Raw genomic sequence first — 26,318 nt, forward strand, 5'->3', positions numbered from 1 at the left:
ACTCACGTAGAGCCAGTGCCAGTAACCCTTCAGTACAGAAATACACCAATCAGTTCCGATTTAACTGCCATCTTTCATTTGTGACTTTCAAACTACTTTGGCCAACCAAAAGCTTACCATGTCGTGATTCCCCAAAAGCATGTTGTGTCCAGGGAGGAGAAGGGGGCTTCTACATGACCTGCCTGGATGTTTAGAAGGCATCCAGGGTTAGGAACACGCTAAGCTATGCTCCAAACAGGTTGGTCTGTTGGCATTTGTATGGATCTCCACATAGACTTGTATTGCTTCGAAAAAATAAAATAATACAGCACTGGTAAGGTTGATACCAGCAGCCCAAGGAGTTCTTGGGGAAATACTGCAGTTTATTAACACTATCAGGAACATTTCTTTTTGGCACAATCCCCCTTTACCTTTCCCATAGAGCAAGGAGCTGAAAATACTCTAGCATTCAGATGTTTTCCTTCTATCACCACTAGCAGTGATACCATACAAAGGGGGAATCCATAAAACTGAGAAAGTCACAAGATTTAGGATCATGCTAGGCAAGAAAATAAGTCACAGGCTAGCCTGATGACTTCCTATGACTTCCTATGGAGACAGGCTAACCCAAGCAGGGCAAAGCAAAGGAGGACTCCATTGTAGGTGGAATCCAGTCTTAAGAGGCCTCTTCAGAAGGTTTACATTTCCTTCTATGAAGGATCAAGGCAAAAATCCAATTCAACCCTGAGCATACATGGCTGTTTCCACCCCAGAAATGGCAGGAAGGATTCTGGCTAGCTACAGTATGGATAGCTTGGAAGACAGGAGGTGATGGGTAATACAATAACTGGTACAAATGGCTCTTGGGACCAGTCTCACAACCAATTCTAAGAGACAAAGACTTCTGTTCTCAAAGCTACAAAGGGGCAAAGCATCCTTCTGGGGAAGGAAAAGCACTTGAGCCAGGGATCTGGCAGAATGCTAGTGAGGATTAAGGCAGCAATTGGACAAGTATCTCAGGATCCTCTCCCCTCAAATGCTGCTTGAAGCCAGGAAGACAGATACAGTCTTGTACATGACCCAGGTAAGAGTATTTTTTGGTCCCCAGCTGCTGATCAATTTTCAAGATTGCATCTAGTTTAAACTAAAGACATCTGAGCTACACTAGATGTATACACAGTCATAAGGCACCAATGACTATGTGCTAAGAAGGCCTCTTATGGAAAAACCTGAAATCCTATTCACACAACTAGAAATATCCTGGTTCAGAAAGGGAAAATACAGCTAAAAAAATTTTTAGTCTTGAGTCCTTTTTTACCTACCCCTTTAGGTTTCCATTGGCAAACCCAAAAAAGAAGGCAGTGGTTTTTAGCTATCTCTGCCTCACTGGTTACATTCAAGTCAGACAAATGACAGTGAACAAAGCCATTTACCAGAGACAAAACTTCTGGAAAGCAGAGAATTTGAGGCTCCAAACCACACTGCATCAGTGGAAATATTCTGCATGATTAGAAATTCAAAGTTCCATCATTAAACAATAAAGGCAACACCAGCAGGAACGCCACAGAATCTGTTTGGTCTGCTTATGTTTGAAGGACAAAAGCTTTGGTCTTTTAGAAAGTCCGTATTTTATCTCTAACCCTTCTTCCTAAGCTCCAGCCTCCCCTTCTCAACTACATGATTCAGACCCTGTATCATCAGAAATTCAGACCCTGGCTACTAAGCTTAATACTGAAGCTTGCACAAGTTAGTAGGAAGGCACAGTGTCAAACTTAGCACTTTACTGTACATAATTCAATGAAAGCATTTGCTGACTTCCTCACCCAATGGGAGAGGACAGCAACACAGCCACTTCAGTAAGGAATGCAAAACTACACGCAGTGAGACTTTACCCAAAGCCAAGCAATTTCAGATTTGCCCCAGTACATGTTTGCTTCAACAAGCCACCCCAGGAAGATGTAAATACTAATCTTTCTTCTGTTGCTTAACTCCAGCATTTGCCCAAAACTTGATAAATAAGACCATGGTCACTCTTCTGTAGTGGTTCCAGCGTAGCACGATTACAAGTGAATGATGGGAGAGGATGGGAAAGAGAGGAGAAGAGAGTGCAGGACAGCAGGTACAGGGAGAGTTTACATGGACTCAAATTCATCGATGCGCTGCTTGGTGTTGCCCTGCCGAATCTGACGGAGGGTCTTGTACTTGTCTCGGCCTAGACGCATGTTCTCAGCGTGGATCATATCATTGGCTGTCTTCTTGGTTTCATCCCGAGCATTTGCCAGCTCTGAGGAAAGAGCCTTGAGAGAAGGGGAAGCAGACAGCAATGGGTTAGCACATGCCAGAGACACAAAGCTGGACAAGGAGGTTTCTTACTGATCCTCCAAAACATTCAGTATCTGTGGAAACAGTTAAGCCTGAATGTTTACAGTTCCAGGCAACCTGCTCCAGCTGACCCTGCTTGAGCAAGGAAGTGAGACTAGATGATCTTAAGAGATCCCTCCAACCCTGTGATTATATGGAGCTGCTAATATTTCTCCCTGACATTTGAAGGTAGAAGCCATTGGGCAGTCTGTCGTCCATGTACTTCAAAAACTGAAATGGAGGGACCCCTGAAGACAACAAGAGCATCTTGCAGGATGCAAGCAGTTACAAGGCTTCTATCACAAAAGCAGCTTGACGCAGAACATAAAGTGTACCTCTGTCACTCTGCTGTGCATAACCACCGCAGCATGATGCAGAACAAGTAAAGCCTGATGCAAATCAGGCAACCAGCAGGCAGTGTAACAAAAAGCTTGGGAAGAGTCACCACCAGAACACTGGAGTTCCATACAGGAAAGTGGCACAGCACTGATCTCTCCATCCTGAGCCCAAGTGAGCTGCTTTCAAGGTTTTGCAATGCAACCCAGACAGACAAGACAGTTACAGACAGCTGCTTGATAGGAACTGGACCAAGTTCTCCAATTCATTGCATCCAGGGTTATGAACAGCTGTCAGATGGCTGGCAAGACTCATGCAAGCACACTACATCCAACAGATGCTGCTTTTTGGCACTGCTTGAAAATGCTTCCCTACTCGCAGTGAAATGGAAGTCAAGGAGACAAGATCTGCCTCTTTGCTCAGTGGTTAAGCAGCTATCTGACAAGATCATGACCACCCCTCTTTCCCCCCTTCCTTTATTCTTCTAAATACAGTAAATACCAGCTGCAATTATTGGTAACACAACTAGAAGCAGCCCCCAGACACACACCCTCTCTGCTATGACTCCTTACCTTCAAGTGTTTCTGGACCCGTTCGTTCTTCTCTGCTTCAGTGGTGCGCTGTTCCTCACTGCGGTCCTTGATGGTGGCCTCTGACCGCAGCTCAGCACTGGCTTCTGCCGCGTTCTCATCCTGCTCATCATCATGCTCATTCTCAGAGTGCATGGGCTCAGTGACGTGAGGGGTGCTCATGGCAGTCTTCAACTCCTCTTTGGTCTTTTCTAGGTCCTCCTGCACCATCTGTGCCTGCAGCAGGACATGTCACTGAGTTAGCCAATATAATCCTGAGTGCATGTGTCTTCTCACAGAAGCACACAGGAAACCTTGCCACTGAGGCACTATGTGCCAAAGCTACTCAGCCACAATCATTTGCAAAGCTTCCTGCTAACATTTCTGAGTTTTGAAGAATGTTCTAATTCATTGGAAATGGGCCTGATTAGTCAAAATATCGCTACATGGGGTTAGAATGGCAGTCATTCCACCAAGAAAAGTAAAACTTGGAATTTACAAGGGCCTCAAGCTTGCAGGCATTCAGACTAGTGTGTTTTCTAGTGCAGCAGTTTGGGTCACAACACAGAATGAAAGAGCAACTCCATAAAAAGTCCTGCTGTTTGCACGGATTCTACTGTACCTTCTGTTGCCACTCCTGAGCCTCGCTCTCTTTCTTCTGCCTGGCCAGCTCCAGCTGCGTGATCCTAGCTGTGAGTTCTGCCATCTCAGCAGCCTGCAAAAGAAAGGCTTTCAGTGGGGACAAAACCAAAGTACTTGCTCGATGAAACATTCAGTCAAAGTCCTGAATGAAAACAGTATCTCCATCATCTTTTCAGTAAGAAAATGTTTCTGTAAACTTCAGTCCAACCGACATCTCCATGATGCAAGGGAAAACAAAAACTGAAGAAAAGCAATTAGTGAGATCTACACTCTTCTCAGCATCACATACAAAAAAGGAAAAGAGCACAATTCGTATCTACCGTACAAATAAACTTGTATTCAGGTATAAGTTCATCTACTTGAGGCTATAAATTAAGGAACAAGAGTATGCTTCCTTACTATATTCATAGCCTGGTTTGCTTGAAGAGCTTAGATGATTACCCTGTCACTATTCTCCCTACCCAATTTTCAGTTCACCCACTTACCAGCTGTTCCTGGGTCTTTTGTTGATCGTGTGATGCTTTCAATAGGGCCTCCTTTGCCTCTTCTGCTTCTCTACGTTCTTTAGCCAGTTTCTCCGCTTCCTCCTGAGCTCGTTTCCTCTCCTGTTCCAGCTCCATAGCTCTGCGGGTTTGTTCTTCCAGTTCTGAAAGCATAGCGAGAACGTTTGAAGAGAGATCAAGTAAAGAATGACAGTAGAAGAGGAAGGTGCCTTTACATCTATGTCCTAGATGAGGGTTCTCCTTCAGAGGTACAAGTAAAGGAGAAATGGGAGCAACCGTTCCCTTTCATCTCCTTCATATTGTAGCTAGAGCTGGCAGGCTAAGAAACAGGCCTGTGCAAAACTAACAAGATTACTTGCCCAATTAATTTGTGAGGAAGTACTCGTTCCAAAAATGACAACTTTAGAAGGCAGAGAAGCATACAGTATTTGCTTGAGCAATATCACACTGTAACACTGGCCAAGCAACCAGATAGTAATCCCACCAGCAGAGTACTGGCTGGTGTTACCCTGGCTACGTTTTGATTCCCTCCCCCTATGGACATGCTGGGATAAAGCTTCCAGCCAGCACATGAACAACTGTATGTACACTTCCTGCCAGAGAGTCATCTCGGCTGCCACCCATCTCTAATGCAAGTCCTATTTCACCAGCTGCATATGGAGGGCACACATTCAGGTTCAAAAAGCTAAATCAGGGCCCTAACACCAGTTAGTACACAATACTGGAGAGTGAAACAGCCGAGATGCTCATAGCTACACTCTTCTCACTATACCCTTCTCACTCAGATTATGCATCTAAGGAAATACTGGAGCATTTCATGTTACCTTGCTGAGCTTTCTTGGTTTGCTCCTCAATTTGCTTGAGTCTCTCCATTAGCTCTTCCTTCTCACGTTCAATCTTCTCCTTTTCCTTTTCTGCCAACTCCCTCTTCTTCTTCTCATTCTCCAGCAGGGCTCTGATAAGAGGGAAATCATAACGCAATTTCAAATTAACAGCTACCCAGATTGGAGCACTCCTAGTAAAGCCATAAGCACACAAGAGATGTGCACTACAGCACACAGATTAGGAGTTTTATTTCACACATGCCCTTTTTATAGCAGTGCGGAAGAAAAAGCTCTGCTGGCATTTATCTCAATGACAAGTTGATAATAGCAATGCTATAAGGGAAAGCTCCTTATATCAAGATCCACATCAGTCCTGTCAAATGGACAGGCAAATCTTTAATTCCAAGAAAGCGACTGCGGGTCACATTTGTGATATGTGCCATTTCCATCATCCCATTAAGATCTACTGAAGCACAAAGCAACCCGCTCTATTTTTGGCTCCAGTATATTAAGGTGCTGCCAGCAATTTATACCACATAATGCTATTGCGCAGTGATCAACCAAGTCCAGGTTACTCAGAATCCTACCAACCTCTCCATTTGTTTCTGATGCTTCTCTTCCCGAGCTTGTGCTTTCATCTGCTGCACCTCAATGGTATCTGGTTTACGTCTGCGCATGTAGAGCTCATGGTTCCCCATACAAAGTGCCAAGATTCGTTTGTTAATCCGTAACCGAGGGGCATAGAATACAAAGTCCTTGGGACAAGAAAAAGGCAGCATTAGACCTGTTCTTTTAGCATAAGCAGCCCCCTATGCAAGCTATATGCTCCAAGACCCTAAGCACTCTGGAACTGCTCACCAGGTTTTCTTAATGGTATCCAATTCATTAGCAGTTAAACAATTATCTTTCAGGAATGAATTTCAATCCAAGAAATACATACAGGGTGTAAGTGCCCAGCTTGTTGTTACGGTGTGCTGGGTTTCACTATAAAGCATCCTTAGCACAAAGTACACAGCAACTTGGCTTCGCAGTTTCATTACAAACATTATCAGGAGCTGTCTTACCAGGCACACTGAGACTATGACTTTTCCCACCTCTCTTCCCACACAATTACTTAATGCAACAGTCTGACCAGCCACACCAAGTGTAATGTTTTTTCTTAGGCCAGAAAGGATGTTAAGCATTATGTCTAATGGATAAGTAACTGTTCGATTACAAAGGAGCAATAGTGGCAGGGAATTGCTTCCAAGCAGCAAAGCAACAAGAATGAACAGAAGGTATCAGCTGATGCAGGAAATTAATAAACCTTACAGATGAAACCAATTACATTAACTACAGCTTGGCAAGGAAAAGCTCTCCCAGCAAACCCCACAAAATAACCTGAAGCTTCAGCTTCAAGCAAGGTGAAAAACTGCAAGAGACCATCCCAGACACTACTAAAGCCAGCTGCAAAGGAAGCATTCATGTTAACATAGGTGTCTCAGATCCTAACTGTATTATCAGAGAATGTGAACAGCCTTAGGAGAATCAGAGACCCTAAGCAAAGAGCTTCTCCCTGGCACTGGCTTCAAACAGCTGAAGGTTATACTCAAAATTCTCCTAGCCAGAAACAAGTCTCAGTTATCACCCTACTGCCATTAGAACCATTCTGTGCATACTGCCCTGAACAGATCAGGTAGTAGAGCACTGCTTAAGTCAACCTTGACACTATTATGAAGAGACTGGGGGGGAGGGGGGGGCCTGATCATTCAGCTAAGCCACCAAAAACTTTAGTTTCAATGCTGCTTCTTACTGGTGCTTTCTTGTCAATAGGCTTGATAACAAATTTCTTGTCATTGAATGAGATATTCCTGATCTCACTCCAAGGGAATCCAATTTTCGGCGTCAGCCTGCAGAAACACAAAGCAAAAGGAAATAAAAGAGCCCCAAGTCATTCCAAATTCTTGACTTACAACATAAAGCTCAAAATTCAAGCAAATTTGCCCTCATATTTCTTACATCGACTGAAATCAGCAAATTTAGTCATGTAAATGAACTATAAACATAAGCAGCAGTTTTTCAATCCCACTTTTTTAATGGAAAACAGAACTGAAGAATGCATCTGTGGCAGGAAGACTGGGGACATAAGTAAAACTAGCTTAACAGCATTTGCCAATTTCTTATATGTTTTGGTCCAAAGGAGCACATTTTATGGATCATTCTGGCAGTGTGAAAGCACAGCCAAGAATCTAGAAATTGTAAAGTCTAGTTAAAGAACTGAATTCCAGAAAAGCTTAATTTTGAATGCCTTTACACTCGAAAGGAGCTAAAGGCAATGATGAGGAGAGGGGGGTTTATTACCTGTCATTCTGCTCGTAAATGTTGAGTCCAAGAGCATCTACGCCTAGCCAGAGTTCAGAGCCCTTCTTGTTCTTAATGCTGAAGTAGTTCACACCATACATCTCCAGGTCCTGTGCAATTTTCAGGTACTCCAAGACAGCATCTTCTCTGCAGCATGCAAAAAGAAAGCAGATACTCCTTAATAGGTCTATAAGCCACTAGAAGAAGATAGTGTTATCTTCCTACACGGGCAGAGCAGCAGCAAGCTGCAAAGGTTCCAAGCACCGCCCTAGTAAATAACAAACTGTGCAAACTCAGTTTTGTTTTAGCAAGAACAACCAGCTGATGTGGACTACAGACGGCAGAGTCATGTGAACCTGGGTATACTGAGCAGAATAACCTGAAGAATGCTAACTCCTCCTGAAGCATGCCACAGATTTTTGTGTGTATTCATACATTACACACGAGCATTTACCACTCTAAACAGTCCAGTTTCACACTGCATCGGTTACCTAATCATTCCTCGATGCTCCTCATGCCACACCTGGATCCTCTCCTCCCATTGGTCCTTGTTAAGCTTGTGCTGCTCGAGAACTCTAGAAAGAACACACAAGATGTTTAAAACCAGCCACTGCATTTATGCATAGTCACATCACTCTTGAACTATGTTTCATTAAATACTCCATTGGCATCACATTTTCCCCACAAAAGTATCCCAGGAAACACAGTTTTATTATAAGGCTAGCTAGAGACACACTGGTCAGTATTCAAACTTCTGACAAATGACAAGTTGTACTCAGTTGTGCTTCTCCTTGTAGCAACTATTTTGTTTTGGAGCTTCTCTCACTACTTCTGATTAGAGTTTCTTCAGTAGCAATAGGATGCTTAAGAGTAAAGCTCTTAATTACATGAATACTAACACCAGTCCTCAGACAGAAACAAGGCTGTGTTTTATTCTGAACATGCCAACCAAGACATCTCCTACCCCAAAGAATCCCAAGCCCTTTAAAGCAAAGAAGGTCTGAGGCTACCCAGGTTCACTCACCTCTGTGGGAGCAGTTTGTCACTAGCAAGGTAGCCAGACTTGTGCACCTCTTTGTTGAAGTCTCCGTATTTTGACTGGACAGCATAAGAAGCCAGAAGGACAGCGGTTTCTGGAGGGCAATAAATGTCATCATTCAGAATTGCCTCCTTCACTTGAAGGAAGAAAAGGCGCTGTGTGATGTCCTGGATCAGCTCTTCTGCCACATCCTCCGGGTAGAACTTGGCACGGAATTTGAAAAGCAGGGGGCTTTCTTTACGTACATCCTGTGCTGTTACCTGGAACAGAGTTATCACATTTTATAGCCTACACACCAAGCGAAGGGGAGCAGGTTTGTAAGAGCAAGGCAAGCATGCGTTAGGAAAAAAGAAAAATTCTTTTCCAGTGCAGAAGTGAATGGGCAGAAAAGCAAGGATTTTCAATCCCTTACTGCCAAATACCTCATCACCTCTTCCCACAGGACTTCAGACAAGCCACTAGTTACGATCAGTGCTAGGTAAGTTACTTTCCAGGTTTCCCTCCAAGATGCTCACATGAGCACCACATCAGCACATTAACAGAAAGGATAAGACATCTGCCTGGATAACAAGCAGGACTAGATGCAGGAGGATCAGGTCAGACACCATGACTCCTGCTGCCTTGGGGAGGAGGGTGCCTAGACTGAAGGAAGGCAACACCAACTCGCTACTCTTACGGCACTCCAGGTGCGTGGAGAGGCAAGACCAGATCCCTGACAGAAGTAAAGAGACTGAAGTTGCCCCTGCCTTGTTGCCCCTGCCCTCCAAGAGAAGGGAACCCAGGACAAGTGAAAGCTCAGAGCAAACATACCTTTTTGTTCAATTTCAGCCATGTGGAGAAGCCCTTGGTGTCCTGATACTGAAGTCCAAAAAACCAGACCTCTCTTAGACCAATTGTCTTGACGACCTGGAAGAAAGATGATTAGCAAGAGCCCAGCCAGGCAGATCTCACTGTTCAAGGCAAGGTCAGACAAACACAACCAGTGCTCTAGCCTTCTACCTCCCCTGCTACAGCGCACAAACCTGGATAATGCGGCATCTGAGGGGGGTTAAGTGGGAGATAAATTGTATTTTTCCCTCTCCCCCATCTCTCCGTGGCTTGCTGCTATCTATACACAGCAGCTAGGACACTACTTTCTTCAGCTAATTATAAAAGACAACATTTTTAGTCAAAATACGACAAGCAACAGCTCTGAAAGGTGCACTAGCTACCAGGAGTCAACATCACAGCTCCACTTTCAGCTAAGCCCTCCCTGATCATGCAAATGCACCACTCCTGGGAAAGCCGTGAAATCACCTGCAAGGTTGTGTCCTACTAGGCTGTGCTGGTTTAAGATCTGTATTCTACTCTACCAACAGCTGTGGACAGGCCTTTCATGCAGCTTTTTAGTAAGTGGCACCATTAAGATGTACTGCAGTGGGGAACGCTATTCCTATGCCAGGACACAGCTGCCATAAAAATTAACTACATCATTAGTTAAGCTCTCTCCTCGGTCATTTCCCTAGCACACCATGGGTGCTGTGTAAGAGTCAGGGCTTCATGGACATACTGTAACAAGAGACAAGAGCCTCGTGGGGGGGCAAGACTACTGCTCTATAATGCTACTGCTGGTAAGAAGGAGAGGGAGGTTTCTTGATGAAGACTGTTCACTAGCATAAGACCACAGCTCTGTGACCTGGCAAGTCTGGAACATGCCACAGCACACAGCAAGTCTGAAAACTTAGGTTCCCCCACATCTCTCCTGAACCCGCAGTTGTCCTCATACCAGCATTTACCTGCCCCATTACTAGAAAAGGAATGGGAAGGGAGAATACCCTTGTCTTTGACACGGCACCTAAAGTGCCAATTTTATACCCACCCACCCGTCAGGCTTGCTCACAGCTTCCCTCCTGGAAACCGGACATCAGGGTATGAGCCTTGCTCCGGGAAACCCGCTGCCTGATCATGGAGTCCCCTCTGCCAGGTAAGCTGAGGTCATTTTGCCTTGTCTCATGGTTTATGATTTCTCCCTAAATGCCTGCTTCCTTTTAAACTACTTTAAGAAACCCTAAGGATGCACTCTGCTCCCTTGCGATGTGGTCTCCAGCTTTGGCAAGGTACACTAGAGCAAGGACACAGGTTCCCAGCAAACACATCACTATTTAGATTCTTTAGGGCTTGGATCACACATTTCTTCTGGCCTTACAAAAGCAGCATTAGGGCTCCAGCTCCTTTCAGGCCCAAAACCCAAATGGAGCTTTCAGCAGAAGCATGCCATTAGTAGCACCCACAGAATCATGTACTCTATATACACCATCCCACAGCAGTCCATGAAATTATTCAGCCTGTCCTTGACTGAATACAAACTGGAGAGCTGGCCTAAAGCCCTCCTAAACACAGGGGAATGTGGGGCAAATAAACCTTCACTTGTGGCTATCACACACACAGCTAAGGAGACTTCTGGAGAAGAAAGTTTGCTGTATGTTTTGAAAGCACAAGGTAGGAGAAGAGGAAGAAAGGCTGTCCAGAGTCCAAGGGAAGCTGTTCTCAGCAGCATTAACATCTGAATGGGTTGGAGGCTCCCCCCTCTGCTGCATGTGTCTGCCTGACTCACTCCCATTTGTCAGCAGCTTACGCCTGGGAATGCAACAAGCTGGACTGCCAGCAAGGAACTGAAAGGCATCACACTGTGGCCCTGCACAAAAGGACTTTTATTCCACAGCCATAGCAGTGACAACAACAAATTGGACAGAGGAGAGGGGGAGACAGCACAGCACACAACATCACACCCCCAAGCTGCTACTGAATCAAGGGGGGCAAATGGGGAAAGGATAGTCTTCCTCCCTCCTTCCCGCCTCGTATTTAGCAGGTTATTCAGTTCAATTTAGCAAGGGAAAAAGCATGAAGAAGAAACAGCTTTCTACAGCTGCAAGGAGTCTGGCTGGCAGTTGGCAGCTCAATTATACTGGGGGTGTACAAGCATTCGGAGCCCTGATGAACTGTGAGAAGTTCCATTAAGCAGCTACCAGCAGCTGAGGAGGGCTGGCACACAGGAGAGGTACAGAGTACTGTTTAACACAGAACACTGTACTCACACACCTAAAGTTTACACTCTCAGATGGAGCGTGACATCTTTTCTTCATGCCAAAGAGAACATTACATCACCCCCTGGGTGTTGTTTAGCCTGCAGTACTAGGCTCAGTCTACAACCAGTAACAGATAGCAAGATCAAAGCACGCAAGCAGAGAAGACACTCCAGTAGGACCAAGTTCCTGTACTAAAGGCCAAAGCATCCCAGGCCATACCACAGCACTAATCTGTCCTGAATCTCACGTGCTGTCCTAGTTAAAAATGAAGCAGGCCTCTCTCCCTTTCTACAACAAGCACATCAAGCACTTCTGAAAGAAAACTGCTAGCACAGCACCTTATGACTGGAGGAGCTCTGTACTGGTGCCACAACTGCAGTTGCATATGCAGTAATCAAAAACAACTTCGAACATGGTCTTACAGGTACCCTAACTTAATACCCAAGATGGGCTCCACCTACAGCTGTAAGGACTCGGCTGTTCCCTTTCCATTTGGCTGATGGATATATTTCTAACTTTCCCTAAGTACTAAAATGCCAAAGTGCTAAATGACGGGATCTTAAGTTTTTAAGTTTGTTACAGTTTGCCATTGACCTCCTTAGCAACAAGCAGTCCATTTTTGGACTACTGCTTTTATAAAAGCCAAGTTTCCACATGTTGCTGTGAAATCTGAGACACATTTCCATACCACTCAACCACGAGCCTTCATTACACAAACAAGAGTTCTTGGGTTTGATGGAGGAGCCAGCCACTATCCCAGGATTTGCTGCTTGCTACCATGAAACTGCCATAGTAAGTTTTTGGTTCAGTGTTTTTATGCACTGAATCAAGTGTTCCAGACCCGTTTCCTATGTATTTAAACACTACTAGGCCTTTCAAATGGGTAGACATCCCCACACAACAGACCCAGTATAGCAGACAGCAGAGCTCTCCATCAGAGACTAGAAGAAATAAGGGGCTCTGAACGGAAATGAAGGAAGAAGGTGCCAGGAGGATCCAAGGTCAAAAGTGATAAGAAACAAAGCATTTTAGAAGCTGCTTCATATAGCATATGTGGGAGACATGGAAGAACGGAATATGTTTTCATAGTGCAGAAGTCAAAGCAGCTGAGGCTTCTGTGACTAACCTGTACACAGGCTGCCTGCAGAGCCAGTAAGATGGAGTGTCCATTAACCAGGGCATTTCCATGAAAGCTTGCAGCCAGCCATGGAGCGCTTCGGAAAGCAAGTTAGTTACCTATCTCCCTGTCCAAGCCATGGGCTTGTCCCCCATTCCCCCAACAGGCCAAAATCTCATTGATTCAAGCTTTAACCAATTTAACCAAAAGAAAAGGAAGACTGAAAGGAAAAGAAAGATAAGATTGAAGGGACACAACTTCAAAGCTCCCCACAACAATAAGTAGCTAAGCAGTTTTACCAGGGAATCAGTTAGTCTCATGTGTTGGAGATCGCACTGCTTTGCTTTGTGTTTGTTTTACATACTAGTCCCTAGTCCAACTGCACTTTAGCCTGATACAGAAAAGGGTCAAAGAAGCAAAACAAGCAGCTCTCACTGACGCCTGTGGCCTGCATCTCCAGGAAAGCAGTATTTCAAGGTACCCATGAAGTGACCAGGCCTGTGGGATAAGCAGCACCCCTGACAGGCATAACCCATCCTCAGGCTCTTCTTTGAATCCACTGCTAGCAGCTGAGGAATGGGAACAGAGCCACTGTTTGTTAGTGAGTCAATAAGCACTGAGTTCAGCGGCTGATATTAACGTACAATAACAAGAGGTATATAAGCAAACCTTCAGAAGACATACAGTACAATCCTCCTGTATCAATTAATCCACATTTTGTCTATGCATACAAGTTTAAGCTATTTAAGCTAAAGCTGTGCAGATACAAGCCATGAGGATCAGGTGCTATAAAAAGACCTCTAGTATAAATCATGATGTTACTGCGGCATATATCAGCTCAATGATGTCTCTACAGCCAGCTGCTCTGGGGCAGAAGACTACTCCCAACAAAGCAGTGAAGCACCTGCATTGTTCTATTGCTACAGAAAATTATTTTGGAATTTAATCAAGTAGGAAAGAGGGAGACAGGAACAGTTCTACCTCACGCCCATTCGTCTATTATTCCTACAGGACTTCAGACTCAAACTATTCCTCCTCACGAAGCTGTTACCCAGATATAAGCTTTACAAAAGTCTTCCGAGTCTTATTCAGACCAGGTCAGAACTGTGTGCCATAACAAGTATATTTATCTGCCTTTATACACAACAGACGGAAACACAATCTGCCTAAATATTACTGAGCAAAGCCAGCAGCATGCACCAAGGAAGCTGCGCAGCTAGAAACCTTGGTAATGCCTACAAACTTCCCTTTTGCTTAACTCTGAACTAACCGCTCTAAGTGAGAGGGCACTTTGGGGCAAAAAATAAGCAGGATAACTTATTTTCCTGTGAAAGAGTCAAAAGTCAGCTTTTACACCAGAAGGTTAATGTGCTGCAACAGCAAAACCCTAAGTTTGCTTTGTAGAGGAACACTCCCTTCCCTCAAAAAAGCATTGATGAAAGCAGATCCTTTTTCAGGACCAGCATCACACAGAAAATAATCTGCAACTCCAGGAGGACAACATCATTTAAGGGAGCTAGAAAATGAACAGCCATAACTTTGCTCTTACCCCCCCACCATGGGACCCAAGACCATGTCAGGATAGAAACTGATACAGGGTGGACAGATTATCAGTCAGGCAGCAGTGACTGCTTAGTCCCTGTTAGCAGTGTCAGCAGGCAGAAGAGCTCTGCACTACCTCTTTACGGAATCTAAACCACAGAAACAGCTCAGCCATTTGAAACACACTGGCTATAGGCCAGCTACCAACATATTCAAATCCCCATCCCTGTACTAAAGGGAGCAAGTTTAGTATTTACTGCGAGCTCACTAGAGGCTCTCACGTTTTGGGTTGGCATTCAGCTAGTTCTTCATGCAAAGATCAATAATCTTTGAGCATGGCCATATACAAGTAGTAGTTGGTTTCCTTTATGTGCAAGCATGACTGTAAAATCTTTCTGCAACAGGAAAGAGACTTGAATTTTCCATTCAAAAAAGACAGTCTGTTGTAATTGTTTGAAGATGATACATTTCCCATTGTGTCAGGAGCTGAATGCTGTTTCCTTTGCAATCAAGTTTCCTTAATTGCATAAAGGGTCAATAATTAGCCTGCGGGACAGCAAAAGAAGCTGTGATTAGGCTCCTCAAACACTTATATAGCAGTAGCCTTCAGAATTCCTTATTCATGCTAGTGGTGGAAGACAGATCTGACAGCATCACATCTACTGCCAACTCCCTACCTTCCTGCTTGCAATGTTCTCAAGCCCTAGCAAAGGGTTAGTCTTTCTGCCACCATCACTGTGGTAGTATCTACACCAACACCACCTACCACTGTCATGCTACATCATTTAGTCAAAACCTGGACATCAGCCACTGCCGAGGCTCTAGGACATTCATTTCAGTTGTTAGCCCTATCGGGAACCAACATCACTAACTCCACAAGGAAATCTTGTGTGCTAAAGCACTGGAAAACAGTTTAACTCTTATTCCAGCAAGCTGGATATATAGACAGTATAAAGGGATGTCCACCAGACCTTTTAGATATAGCAAATGTTTAACAGCTAGCTTAAGACACCTTTTCACTCACATACACTGTATTTCCTCTTCCAACTTCACCTACAATCCAATTCAGATGAACTGAACACTGCCTCATTTACATTAGCAATATAGAAACTTAGTTCTGCAGCAGCATCATTTGTTTTTTCCCTTTGCAAATTGTTTACGACAGCAAAAGCAAATCAAGACTTGTGTTTAGACAGGTGCTGTGTGCAGCACACTGCAGGGAGGAGAACATGCAGCTGTTGGAGAACATGACACAAAGGAGTGAAATCAATTACTAAGACATTAAGAGTTCCCATACTGGAAACACAATCGGATGTTTCTGGAGACAAAGTGCTGAAGCCTAAGTCTGCCACCACGATGTCATTTTGCAGCATAAGATGCAGATGGTCTAGAGCCGACTGAAAAAATCATGTGCCAATTAAAAACACCAGAGACTTCAGTAGCATCATTTGTTAGCACCTGATGCTCTGCTTGGATTAAAGTCAGAAACCAGGTTTTGAAAAAATAATCATAGGAAGCTTTCACTTATTTTCCAAAAAATAAAAACTGTCTAGTTCACCTTTTGATGAACATGGGGTATTTCACCTCAGCTTCATTGGCATATGCTCCCGTGAACTAACTATGTTGGAGTTCCATGCTGCACACATGGATCCAGGACAGAATCCAGCTCTCACTTCTATCAATCAAAAACTGTCGCAATTGAGACCACACAGGATTAAAATATGTAGGAGCTACTATGTAGTATCACACAGACAGCTGAGAAGGACACTGCAACTTGGAACTTTCCTCAAAGCCTTTTCTGCTTTTCCCATTACGAAAGGATGCTCTTTCGGTAAAGCCTAGGATCTCACTCTATTCCCTCCATTTCAGGGCTGGGCTGCGAAGAGCAATATAGCATCTAGTGTTGAATCATTCAGCTGAGTATGGCAGAAAGTAGTAGTTTGTGGTTAAACATCTGACAAAAAGATTCAGATGAGGTTTTCTGGCCCCAGATGAAGTAACTGACTTCTATGGGTGGGTCACCCCTTAAGTTTTATTCTTTGTTAAGATAGGTACTGTGTAGACCTGGCCTCACAATGCTGAGCACCATGGAACCACACCCATATCTGACCTATCTGGTCTGGCACTTCCTTCATCTTGTCATTAATCCAAGATTCATTTTACTTTAAGCTATGAACTTACTGGTCAGATTTTCCTCCAAGTAGCAAACCCGTGGCCTTCAAGATTACAGCAGAGAAAACAGTGGAGCCTGTCAAAGTTTCAACTGCTGTAATGGATAATGTCTGCCTTCAGCTGCTCCAGCTTTGGGCTGCACATGCCTCCCTGCTTCTGTTTGGACCAAAGCAGGAGGAAATTTGCCTAGCCAACTGAATGTAGAAGGCGGCTGAGGAACCCAAACGAAGACAGCTCAATACAACACAGTACATAACTTTCATTAAGATTTCCCTTAGGGCCTGATGGGAGTATAGAATGTTGTTTCACCTGCACTGAAGGATTGCAGCAACACTTGCAACCCAGCTAAGCCTCCCCTGTTTTAGAGAGCAACTACTCTTTGAAATCAATTACACAATGCATGCAAGTGAGCCAACCAAAGATAGCTTACTAACTCCCTCAAAGACTTATGAATTATGACTGCAGACGTCTACTACTTTCCAATTCTTAAGAGCCATAACACCAATTCCATTCATTAGAGGTAAGACCAGCTCATAGCACATTCCTGGAGATTAAAAAAAGCTGTAGTTTTGGGGAAAAAAAAAAAAGAAGAAAATGTCTTACTATGCTAAATTCTCTTGAAGTTACTGTGTACTGTCACTTAAAAGAATCACAATATCTGTATCAACTTTAGATCTTTGGAGCTCTATCATTTACCTGATCAAAGAGTTGCTTCCCTGTAGTGTTGGGCTGGATGGCAAACTCCAGCTCAGCATCCATAGTAGTAACACGCACGCTGATCTGGAAGACAGAAAATGCATCATTACAACACACACTTTAAGTGACAACACACAATAACGAAAACCAACATCTGCCTATAGCCAGGGACCAGCTCCAAAGCCTCCAGGAATTTCACTGCCAGCAGTTACAGAGTCATCTGCCCTGCCAGCATGGTGTTCCCAGTTTCCCTACAGAATATAACTTTCCTGTTTCACATTGTAAGAGCTTATCCTTTCCATTCCTACTAACATTCCTGTCTATACGTCGACATATGTGAGAGCCATTTACAGTTTACGGAGTTGAATTTCTAATGCAGAACATTCTGATGTCTTTCATAAAAGCAGAGATGTTCCAAACCTTGGTACAAACAACCGGACATCCAGCCCTTCCATCTGAAGAATGGATGTCAAGGAAGTCCCTGGAAGCATTAACAACCGCAGAGGCATTTCACCTCAAAGATTAGTGTAAAACATGCCAATTGCATTCACAACAACTGAACACTGCTGGAAAACACTGTGCAGGTTCTTAGGTGTAGATAATACTCCTGCCTAAACACAGATGCCTCAACTTTTGACCAGGCAAAGTATGACCTGTAAGTACACCAAGCTGTCTGAGAATTCATTTCCATTTGCACACCTATCAACTGAAAAAGACAAAGACATGTCCCAGTTTATGAACACAAGCTGCAGATGCTTTATCTCAAACCATTTTAATGTTTTTTCAATCAAAACAGAGGTTCAAAACTTGAAGCTGTACACAGTGAAGAGATTCACAGTGCACCAAGCCCCAGCTTACAGGCCTTGCATTCACAGTTTTCTTTGCAACAGCCATTTACCACCCCCCCAGCAGCATTTGCTTGCTCTTCAGCGCAGTCAATCCTCTTAGTATACTCAACCCATCATCAAGGGGCAAAGGGTGAGTGGAACTGTACTGGGAACAATTTTAGTAGGAATAACTCAAATTCACACTCGGACTATAAGCTAACACAATACCAAAATGCTAGAGTAAAGAGAGAAATAGTCAAAGAACCACCCAAGACTGACATGATAGCAGCCAGATCTGATCCCTGTATTTCTATCTTGTGCATGGACAGATTTCACATCTTGTTCACTAAGACAGCAGCAGGAGACTGCAAGAAAGCTACAATCATTTTTCCCCACAAACAAGTACTCTGCTCACTAAGTCAAGTGCTGAAAGAGACCATTATATCCAAACAGATTTTGAAGTTCACCAAAAGCCTACCTGAGCCTAGGCACAGCACTATTTCATACTTGATACCCCCTCGTGATGAACCTAAAGGCTTTTAAGTTTTTAGCTGAATATTTCAGCATGTTCTGTAAGAGGTTAAATGTAGGCTTAACAAGCACAACTGAAGTCAAGAAGAGTTGCAGTTCCAACTGTTGCATGCATAAGGAATGCTCCATAGACATTACTGGAGCAAAGATAACACTCCTCATCTGCTTTTCCATAAGTTGGTTTTGAAATCCTCTGAACCTTCTGACATACCAAAGTCGAACAGTGTACTGAAGTAGCAGGGACAGAGCAAATGACCTAAACTCATAGGCAATCAAGCTTTATTTAAAATTAGCAGCTTTCAGTAGCATGCAGTTGCCTGAAGTTTTGCTATACTGTCAAAAACCTGTTCTCCTCAGATCCAAGGTGTTGACAATTGGCTCATTTCACAACGCTTTGGTGATCCAGGAATCCCGCTGCTGCTAGAAGGGCTGAACACTCCCAAAAAGCAGCTTTGCTACTTATACCTGGAAGCAGTCTCTTCTACAAAGAGTGCTGCCTTGTAAGCCTGACTTTGCTCAGCACACCCACCAGTCAGAGCAAAGATGTCCATTGGGCACATCTAAGTATAAGAGGGGGTACATTAAATGAGCTATCAAGCAACAAGTTGCTTACTGGGGGTTTTGAAGACTTTCATGTTCACCTAAAACACGAACGCACCAGCTGCAGTGAGAGAAAAATGATCTTTGTGCTCCACTGTATAAGGATAAAACACAGGAGCTACTCTTACCATGCACAGAGGTGATTGAACTCTTAAGAATCTGAGCACAGAGGAAGCACCAGAAAACAGAACTGAAACGTTTGTGGCAGCTTTTAGCGGCCTGTGCCCAAATAGCTATTTAGAGCAAATCAGAGCTTAAAATTTAAAACAAAGCTGCTGCAGTAACTATCCTCATAAATAAGTATTCTACATGAATTAAGACTTACATCTTTGTCAGCGCAGTAAAATAAGGTCCCATGCTGGAACCCATCACTTACGTAAATGCACTTAAGCTGACCAGTTACCATCCTTCAATCAGTACATTCAATAGGAAGAGATACACTTCCCCCCCACCCCATAGAAGTCCCCTACGCTCAAGATGCGTAGCAACCTAAGGTTTAGGAACAGCAGAGTCTTGAATGCGGTCTGCACTGGCAACTTCAGCCTCTTCTATAAGACAGCATGAGCTAAGACACCACAGGAAACAGGCTTGCTGCTTTCGAGAACCACACCCTGGTAATGCTAGCTTCCCTGATCGGAACACAGCTTTAACACACTCAACAGCAAACTGCTGTTAACCATCAGCGGGCTGAGCTGGGGAAAGCATGTGCTGGGCTGTACCAGTGCCGTTTGAATCACTAGTTTCACACTAGCTTACTACTTGGCTGAGAAGCTAGGCTGCTATAAACATCAGCGTCGTTAAGCCTATTTTGTGTCTGCAGCCCTCTAAATTCTGGTTAGATCTTCATCTAGCAGATGTTTTACCTTAGTAGGTGGCCTCTAAATAGCCTTCTTTTATCTTATAAGCATCATTTCATATATTTTGCATACAAACAGCTAGCAACACTGTATGAAAAGATTCCAGAGAAGGCCATCTTGGGGCCTATAGGGATGCTGGGGAGGGACTTTTCATCGGGGACTGTAGTGACAGGACAAAGGGTATGGGGTTAAAACTTAAACAGGGGCAGTTTAGATTGGATATAAGGAGGAAGTCCTTTACTGTGAGGGTGTTGAGGCACTGGAATGGGTTGCCCAGGGAGGTTGTGAATGCTCCATCCCTGGCAGTGTTCAAGGCCAGGTTGGATAAAGCCCTGGGTGGAATTGTTTGGTGTGAGATGTCCTTGCCCGTGTCAGAGGGGTTGGAACTGGATGCTCTTAAGGTCCTTTCCAACCCTAACTATTCTGTGATTCTATGATTACAAGAAAATTCAAGTCCCACATTTCAACCAGCAAATAAATTTACACTCACCAAGCTAAAAAACACTCAAGAAAAAAAGCCCATATTTAACTGATTCATTTCATAACAGCCACAGGAAAGAGCTAGAAACCTAGCAACTCTTCCTCTTCTCTATTTGAGGAATTACCATTGTTCTACCAGTCTAAGCACAGCTAAAGATTGCCACTACCAGAGCGCATTAAAGAGCTTCCTGCTGCCAAGGACAGTGTTGTGGTGAGGGCAAGACCTCCTACACAGACAAAACCTCTTGCATGGAAGAGACACTGTTCTAGCCCCCGGAGCAGCTGCAGCCAAAGAAAGCTCCTTTTGATAAGCAAAAGCTTTCAAAAGCTACAGGACACAACCACCCTCCTCCCATAGTTTTAGCAGACTACAGGAGACAGGCTTAGAGACTGGTACCAGACACCCATCTGCAGCATCTTCTCAGATATTTTGATATTGCCAATATCCCTTCAAGTCTCACTTTCTGCCTCACTGAGATCCCCAAGTTTTACTAGCAGCAGTGATTATCAGTTACCTTCCAAGTCTCTCAATAAGCCCTACTAATAACTTGCTAGAACTACTTCCTAAGATGAAAATTTGTAGCTGCATATGGCAGGACAAACAGGAAAGACGGATACCGTCACACTGAGTAACGGATGTACTACTTGTGCTAATGCCCCAGCGTGTTGAGCGGCGCAAGAGGTAAAACAGACAGTTCTGTTTGTCAGAAGTTGAGACAGGAAGAGAGTACTAGGAAATTCATGTCAGAATAATAGGTAGAGTCAGCACAATAGGGTATCAACCTCTGCAAAACCCTGACCCTAAGCTAAAGCTTCTTTCCTCCCTCAGTTTCCTGAGTGTGAGGAAGTGGTTCGCAGGCTTCAAGCTTCAGATATTCATATTTCTCAAGTTCAAGCCGCCAAGTGGATTATTTCTGGAGAAAATAGCATAGGGAAAAGCCATATTTAACTGCTCATTTGGCTATTACAGATGTTCAATTAATAAGTAATTCCAGGCCATCCTTTATAGACCTTTATGATACAGAGCACCAGTTCACCCAGCAGTTTCTGCAGATAAAGATACTAAACTAACACCACGCATCAGTTCCAACAGTTCTGAGCAGAGAATCACATCAAATCCCACTGAAGCTGAATAAACTCCAAACTCTAGATCGCATAAGGCACCCTAATAATCTGAAAACCTTTCCAGTTTTGGTTTTCAACAAGATTAGCAACAGGATAGTAAGTGTAATGAGAATTGTTCCTCTGTCCCCCAAAACACAAGTGTTTTCTGGAGGACTCTGGCTCCCCGGGGTTGTACTTGTCTTCCCACCAAGCTGGCCAGCCAGCACGGGCACTGCGGCAAGGACCGGAGCGACATGCTGACCCATGGAGCGTACCAGGGCATCATGCTTCGCACAACCTCGGAAGAGCCCCCACCTGCAGCACCAGCAATACTCACAGACATCTGGCTCCTTCCTGAGTGCCAGCACTCCACCGAAACAGCCCTGGTTCCTCCGTGTCAGTGTAAGACTGGAATCAGGTCATGTGAAAGCGCTTGCCATTTTTAAAGGGATTACACTTAATTAAACCAAGCCCCCTTCCAGCAGTCTTAAAGGGCCTTTTCATACCCCTAAGCTCATCAGGGAACAGAACAGCAGCAGATACACCCCAGGCACCAGCCCTAGCCCTGCCACACTGCAGCCCCAAAGGGAGCTTTAAACGTCCCTAATGTTCCTGGAGCTTCCCAGCCATCTCTACTACTCTCCTCCTCACTCACCTGGGAACACAGCACTCTTCCTTCCTCTGGAGCCACAGACAGGGGCAATACAGCCAAGGAAGGCATCCCATTCCACCCCACCATGACAGTTTGAATAAAGTCACCATAATATAGCAGAGCTGGAAGCTTGCCCACCTTTGATGCTCTCAGTACCAGCGAGCCAGAAGTACGACAGTGCTATACAGTATGCATAACATCACCCTCACCTGCACTTACTGTGTTTTGGTACCTAACTACAGCCCGTAGTAGGAACTCACCCTTTAAAGAATCCCTAGTGATTTTAGTGCAGAGCCTGAGGAGAAAAAGCTGATGTTACAGAAAAATTGAGCTTCTTTGCACATGTCACCTTATAGCAAGACTAAAAGTGCACACAGCAAAGATTATCTGAAAACATGTTATCAGATATAACACCCCCGTTATTGTTGTGAAAGGAAAGCAAAAACTGCACTCTTCCCATCCAGCCCCTGTTCTCTTTGCACAGTTGACAACACAGCATCTAAGTTCATTTTGCAGTAGTTGTTAGTTATTCAGTTGGGGCTATTTTTAATATCATTTCTGACAAAGCCAGTTGTTACAACAAACAAACCAGAGTTGACTACACCTTTCAGCAATACACTAGTTACTAACACATCCTACCTGTACCTGCTGTATGTTAAGACATAAACCAGGACAGAAAGTTATAGATTGTGAATCAAATTGCTGAAGGTGCCCAAGCTTACTGCCCTTCTTATGCATTATTTTATGCACCCAACCATCATTTAATACTAGCTCAGTATTACAAGCTTCAGGCTACTTTACATGAACAAGACACATAGCTGTTCATTAAAGCACAAAAAAATGCCAAAATTAACAGTCAGACGCGGCAAGAAATGGCGGGTTTACATGAAGCTTACAGTAAAGTTTCATCCACTATTACACTGAATTCCACAGCCCAGTGTCATCTAAGGGAAACTTCAGTCTGTACCTATAATAAAACCCAATTAAAAGCCAACTGCAGAGGGAGGAGCGGCTTCTCTGTAAGCAGCCAGTGACAAAAGGAACGAGGGACTGCATACTCCAATCTCAATTAATGGGCTCAACCACCGAGTTCAGCAGGGATAAAGAACTGCAGTCTGGAAGCACAGAAAGAAGCTGCTCTTATTAGCTTCAGCAACAGTTTTTTCTGGCCTGTTCCCTTATCCCCACCACCATCCATCCCCCTTGCAGAAGAATGGAGATCACACACCTCGTGTGCAACAGTCCAGACCACAGTGATGCGAGTTTCAAAAACACGAGGAACTGGCAGCATCCTCCAGATTCTACTGTAAAGTGCATATTGCTGACTGACCTACAGCTCACAAATGTGATCCAAGTCCTCAGGGAGAGTCCATAACCACTGGATTTATGTGCAGAGCCCTGTGGCCACATACGCAACAGTGCTTAACCCCAAGCATACCACATGGATTAATAAGTTCACTTAGAGAAAACATCAACCCAACAAAATTGCCAATTTAAAATGAAGCACCAGATAAAGCCAAGCAGCACCTCATCAATAAACTCTCCCCCTTAGGTCAGTATTTGAACTAAAAACAACAGAAGAGCAAACGGCTTGATTCAGAAACCGCTGTGGGGCCACATCTTAAAGCCACATCAGAGCTGTGCTCCCTCCTTCCACTTCCACCAGTTGCCACCTTGCTTTACTGGAGACATGTGGGCAGCAAGCTGCAGCTTTCACACAGACAGCTTCAGGAGCCAAGCTGTTGAGGACAGCAAGGGGAAAAGCTGCCACAGGAAGCAAGCTACAGCAACAGCAGGCAAGACTGAGAAAGCTCACAGCTTTGAAGAGTCTGTCTGCAGAAAGTGAACTGAGAAAGGGTGGAGAAGGGAGCGCCGGAGCTGCAGGAAGCACGACATGCCCCATGACACAAGTGTGCATCTGACACTTATCTCACTTCAGCAGAGACACCGAGGGGATGCTGCCAACACAGAAAGCTCTCTGTCTATGGCTTCCAGCAAAATTCACCTTTATAGCACTGATTTACTGACACAGGGCAGGGGGAAAGCTGGTTACAGAAGATGTCCATCCAAAAGCTACTCTTCAGGTTACCCACTCTTCTAGCACTTGGTGACCAATGTGGAAGCTTTTAAAAGTACCTCTGTCCCATGTGGAGCTTAGAAGAGCAGAGAATTTTTACTTTATCTAACAAAGGGGTTCAAAATAAGCTGATTCTATGTCCACTTCAACAGCTACACACGTTTTCTGACAGGGTTTAAAGCAGGCTTTGTATCCAGTGGTTGAAAGAGCCAATCCCAATTCTTGAAAAGGGTAAGGGGAAGAGATTGGCTGAGGCAGCTCTAAATATTTGGAACAAAACAGAATCATAGAATAGTTTGGGTTGGAAAGGACCTGAAGATCATCCAGTTCCAACCCCTGCCATGGGCAGGGACACTTCACACTAAACCATCCCACCCAGGGCTTCATCCAACCTGGCCTTGAACACTGCCAGGGATGGAGCACTCACAACCTCCCTGGGCAACCCATTCCAGTGCCTCACCACCCTCACAGTAAAGAACTTCCTCCTTATATCCAATCTAAACTGCCCCTGTTTAAGTTTTAACCCGTTACCCCTTGTCCTGTCACTACAGTCCCTAATGAAGAGTCCCTCCCCAGCATCCCTACAGGCCCCCTTCAGATACTGGAAGGCTGCTCTGAGGTCTCCACGCAGCCTTCTCTTCTCCAGGCTGAACAGCCCCAACTTCCTCAGCCTGTCTTCATACGGGAGGTGCTCCAGCCCCTGATCATCCTCGTGGCCTCCTCTGGACTTGTTCCAGCAGTTCCATGTCCTTTTTGTGTTGAGGACACCAGAACTGCACACAATGCTCCAGGTGAGGTCTCACGAGAGCAGAGCAGAGGGGCAGGATCACCTCCTTCGACCTGCTGGTCACACTCCTTTTGATGCAGCCCAGGATACGGTTGGTTTCTGGGCTGCGAGCGCACACTGAAGCCGGCTCATGCTCATTTTCTCATCGAGCAACACCCTCAAGTCCTTCTCCACAGGGCTGCTCTGAATCTCTTCTCTGCCCAACCTGTAGCTGTGCCTGGGATTGCTCCAACTCAGGTGTAGGACCTTGCACTTGGCATGGTTAAACTTCATGAGGTTGGTATCAGCCCACCTCACACACATGAGGTGGCATTCCTTCCCTCCAGCATATCAACTGAACCACACAGATTGGTGTCATCTGCAAACCAATAATGCTAAAGTAGTCAGCTTCAAAGAGGAAAACAAGTGATTTATCCTAATATAAGCCCTGTTGTACTGTAGTATCAGAGCCCCAAATATGTATTTGTTTGGCTGTTAACACAGTAAGTTATTTTGAGATGAATCTGCACTGCTCATCTCCCAGTGATAAGGAAAATGAAGTTATTCCATGTAGCCAGCAGTAAACAGGAATGTTACCACCAATAAATAAATAAATAAAATCTATTTCTTTGAAGACACTTGCTGCCATTGTCTGCTGTCTTCTTCAGTTAGCACTAGGGAGCACACACTAGTAACGCAAGAACACAGAGCCACACAAAGCCAGAGCTATGCCAGCGCTTTGTAATAGGCCGGAGAACTTGGCATTTTAGATCTCTGCAGGCATCGTTTACCCAATTTAGTCACATCTGATTTGGGCAGGCAAGGTTATCAGGAATAAAAGTCATGCTTTATGAGAAGATGCTGAAGTTATTCATTCAAAACAATTAAAAGGAAAAAAAAAATACCAAGGGACAGGGAATTCCCCTACCCCCTACATAGCATGGCTTCGGAAAACCATTAGTGACATGCTTCCAAGTTTAAGCTACTTAAATGCAATTCCTTCCTTTTCAACCAAGCGGATAGCAAGTAGTCACATCCTACTGGTAGTGTTTCAACACTACGGCTGCTAGCAGCTTGCCACCCTGTCCAGAGTGCCGGCAAGTTTCACTTTGACAAAAGGACTTGCAAGATGAGAGTACGAAGCCAGTAAAAGAAACTGTGGGTGGATCCCCACATTTACAGCGAAGTCCAGACACTTGTATGCCATTTATTACACAACTTAGTCACAACCTTGTGCAA

General features: G+C 44.4%; 1 protein-coding gene across 1 annotated transcript in view; it reads right to left on the bottom strand.

Moving 5' to 3' along the window:
- Positions 1 to 2,014: 2,014 nt before the first annotated feature.
- Positions 2,015 to 26,318, bottom strand: part of MSN (moesin) — a 39,470-nt gene continuing 15,166 nt past the window's right edge. The window contains exons 2-13 of the mRNA XM_065689284.1: positions 17,186 to 17,269; positions 9,404 to 9,499; positions 8,579 to 8,853; positions 8,046 to 8,129; positions 7,555 to 7,701; positions 7,007 to 7,103; positions 5,806 to 5,969; positions 5,215 to 5,345; positions 4,373 to 4,533; positions 3,868 to 3,960; positions 3,249 to 3,482; positions 2,015 to 2,276 (exon numbers count right to left, since the gene is read on the bottom strand). Coding sequence (XP_065545356.1) covers positions 2,112 to 2,276; positions 3,249 to 3,482; positions 3,868 to 3,960; positions 4,373 to 4,533; positions 5,215 to 5,345; positions 5,806 to 5,969; positions 7,007 to 7,103; positions 7,555 to 7,701; positions 8,046 to 8,129; positions 8,579 to 8,853; positions 9,404 to 9,499; positions 17,186 to 17,269 — 1,731 coding nt within the window. The 3' untranslated portion in view covers positions 2,015 to 2,111. The remainder of the gene's footprint in view (positions 2,277 to 3,248; positions 3,483 to 3,867; positions 3,961 to 4,372; positions 4,534 to 5,214; positions 5,346 to 5,805; positions 5,970 to 7,006; positions 7,104 to 7,554; positions 7,702 to 8,045; positions 8,130 to 8,578; positions 8,854 to 9,403; positions 9,500 to 17,185; positions 17,270 to 26,318) is intronic.

This window comes from Lathamus discolor, chromosome 9, assembly GCF_037157495.1.
Source record: "Lathamus discolor isolate bLatDis1 chromosome 9, bLatDis1.hap1, whole genome shotgun sequence".
NCBI classification, from domain to species: Eukaryota; Metazoa; Chordata; class Aves; order Psittaciformes; family Psittacidae; genus Lathamus; species Lathamus discolor.